Source organism: Zea mays, chromosome 2, assembly GCF_902167145.1.
Source record: "Zea mays cultivar B73 chromosome 2, Zm-B73-REFERENCE-NAM-5.0, whole genome shotgun sequence".
NCBI lineage: Eukaryota > Viridiplantae > Streptophyta > Magnoliopsida > Poales > Poaceae > Zea > Zea mays.
Genome location: NC_050097.1, coordinates 178,319,571 through 178,322,376, shown reverse-complemented (window position 1 = coordinate 178,322,376; position 2,806 = coordinate 178,319,571). Strand labels below are relative to the sequence as shown.

Here is a 2,806-nt window from a genome sequence, read left to right as displayed (position 1 = left end):
TAGGGTTCTGGAACCCGTGGGGGGCTAGTCCTTTTATAGTGTACACACATCACAGGCGGATATTTAGCAAAACCGCCTGTGATAGATAACATCACAGGTGGTTTTTTACTCCGGCCGCCTGTGAAGTTAATCTATCACAGGCGGTCAGAATAAACAACCGCCTGTGATGTTATCTATCACAGGCGGTTTTGCTAAATATCCGCCTGGGATTCTTTACAATATAAAAGGCTCGTTGGTCGGCAGGAACCCTAACTCTTCCCGCCCGAGCTGATACAGTTGCGCCGCCAGGCTGCCGTCGTGTCCCCGTCCCCGAGCACGAGCCCGAGCGCCACCGTCCCCATCCCCGAGCTCGAGCGCCGCCGTCCCCGTCCCCGAGCCCGAGCGCCGCCGTCCCCGAGCGCCCGAGCAACACCGTCCCCTTCACCGAGCCCGAGCGCCGCCGTCCCCTTCACCGAGCCCAAGCGCCGCCATCCCCTTCACCGAGCTCGAGCGCCGCCGCCCCCTTCACCGAGCCCGAGCGTCCGCCGTCCCCGAGCCCGAGCGCCGAGTCCCCGAGCCCAAGCGCCGCCGTCATGGTCCCCGAGCCCGAAGCGCCGCCGTCCACGAGCTCTTTCTTCTTCCTCTCGAAGTAAGGTCGAAGTTCAGGTTCCATTTCTTCTTCCCCGAGCTCTTAATTCACATACGCCGCCATACAAATGTTGGTGATTAGTCGTCGTATGCATCTCTTGATCTGTTGTAATTCAGTCTGTTGGCTACAAGCAAGCAATGTTCTACAAATTGTGTATATGCATTCTTATTTCAGTTCAAGAGCCAAGCAGAAAAATGCTCTTAATAACATTTCATTGTGTATATGAAGGTTTCCTAAGTACTTGGAGTATTTCATAAGTGCTTCACTTGCTGCGTTGAGGTGCATACATTATTCACAAAGTAATAGTCTGCCCAATCGATGGCTATCCCTGATTATCAGTGCTTAGATTAATTACTGTTGGCGTTTTCACTTACATATATTGTCAATATGCTTATTGCTTATTGTTTGGTTGTCAATTACTTCTCATGTATCAGTTTTTTTATTTCTTTTATCCCTGTTGATTAAATGTTTGTATACCATTAAGGTGTTAGGCTGGTGGCAGTGCGGGCGGCAGCGCGGGCGAGAAGAGGCCGCTGCCGCCCGCGCGCGGGTGAGAGGCCGGCGCCGGGCGATGGCGCTCGCGCCCGGCGAGAGCGGGCGGTATCGCCTCGTTCTCGCCCGCGCTGGAGCGCCCGCCCGGGCGAGAGGCGGGCGAGAGGGAGGCGAGAGGGAGGCGAGGCACTGGCGGGGCAAGAGCGCGGGCGAGAGCGACGTGGCGCGATCTGATTGGTCCACGTGTCGCGATCTGATTGGTCCACGTGTGCTAGCCGTTGCAACTAGCCGTTTTTGACCGTTTGGAGTCCAAAAAATTCGAAAAATTGCAAAAAATCACAAATTTCATCCCCAATCCCTCTATATATACCCCTACCCGGGTGGAGCTCATTCCACACACCATTCCATCTCATTTTTCTCTTCTAAACTCCCCTTTCTTCACACAATGTCGGGTTGGTCCCCAGATTTGAACACCTTCACGGATCTCTTGCAATCCGATGGGTCACCTACAACCCTTCCGTTAGATGAGTCTTCTTCACTACATCGTCGCTACGATGTTTCAACCTCACTCCCCCGTGCACTATTTCCGGCTGCGCGTCCACCACCATACCCTTATCCCTATCATTTGTATCAATATCCACCGTCTTCATATGGTCAACCTCCAACTTCCCAAGCCGGAATTCAAGCCTCATTCCCGGTACGTCTGTATGCCCCTCCCCCACCTGCTGCGGACGGAAGTCAAGCTTCTTTCCAGATACCTCCATACGCCCCTCCTCCATATGCTCCACCTCCGTATGGAGTACCTCCTTATGCTCCACCTCCGTATGGAGCACCTCATCCATATGCTCCACCTACGTATGGAGCACCTCCTCCAGTTGCACCTTTATCTGTTGGATCTGAAAACCAAGCTGAGGAAAATCCCGTGCCGAAGGAAAAGCGTCCAAAGAGGCTAGAGTGGACGAAGGAAGACGAGGAAAAGCTGGTGAGTGAATCGTTTCTCATTTATTTAATCTTGATTTTTTTAGTTTACTTATATTATAGGTTTTATTGTAGGTTAATGCTTGGTTTATGCATTCTAATGATCCCATCTCCGGCAACAATAAGAGCGGATCAAGTTTCTGGGGCCAAATAGCGGCAACATATAACTCCACCTCCGACCCTATCCGTCATCGAACCGCCAAGCAACTTAAAGATCATTGGGTCACCTAACAACCGGGAGGTGACCAAGTTCAATGGATTCTACCTCCAAGAAGAAAGGTTGCGTCAGAGCGGAGCTGACGATGCAATGGTCATGGATGCAGCAATGGCGAGGTTCGAGGGTAAAATGGGGCATCCATTTAAGCGCCATCATTGGTGGCAAGTTGTTCGCCACGAGCCCAAGTGGTCAGCAAAGCATGGTCTTGGTAGTGGATCTGATTCGACTGCGAATAAGAGAACCCGACTCGGAGTCTCTGGTGAATATAGTTCTGGAGGCACTGAAGACACCGAGGAGGAAGTGCCCCGGCCCAGTGGGGCGTGATAGGGCAAAGGCGGCTGCGCGAAAGACAAAGACGAATGGGAAAGGGAAGGAAGCCACGAGCAGCGAATCAACAAGTGAAGCATTCAAAATGAAGAACTTGTGGGGTGGATTAGTGAAGGCCAAGCTTTTGAAGCAATGGTACATCCCTAAAGGGCCGATCAACCAGA

General features: G+C 52.4%; 1 protein-coding gene across 1 annotated transcript; it reads left to right on the top strand.

Moving 5' to 3' along the window:
* Positions 1 to 1,565: 1,565 nt before the first annotated feature.
* Positions 1,566 to 2,329, top strand: LOC103647357 (extensin). The gene is made up of 2 exons (XM_020549068.1): positions 1,566 to 2,102; positions 2,174 to 2,329. The coding sequence occupies exons 1-2, from the start codon at positions 1,566 to 1,568 to the stop codon at positions 2,327 to 2,329; spliced, it is 693 nt and encodes a 230-aa protein (XP_020404657.1).
* Positions 2,330 to 2,806: the final 477 nt, after the last annotated feature.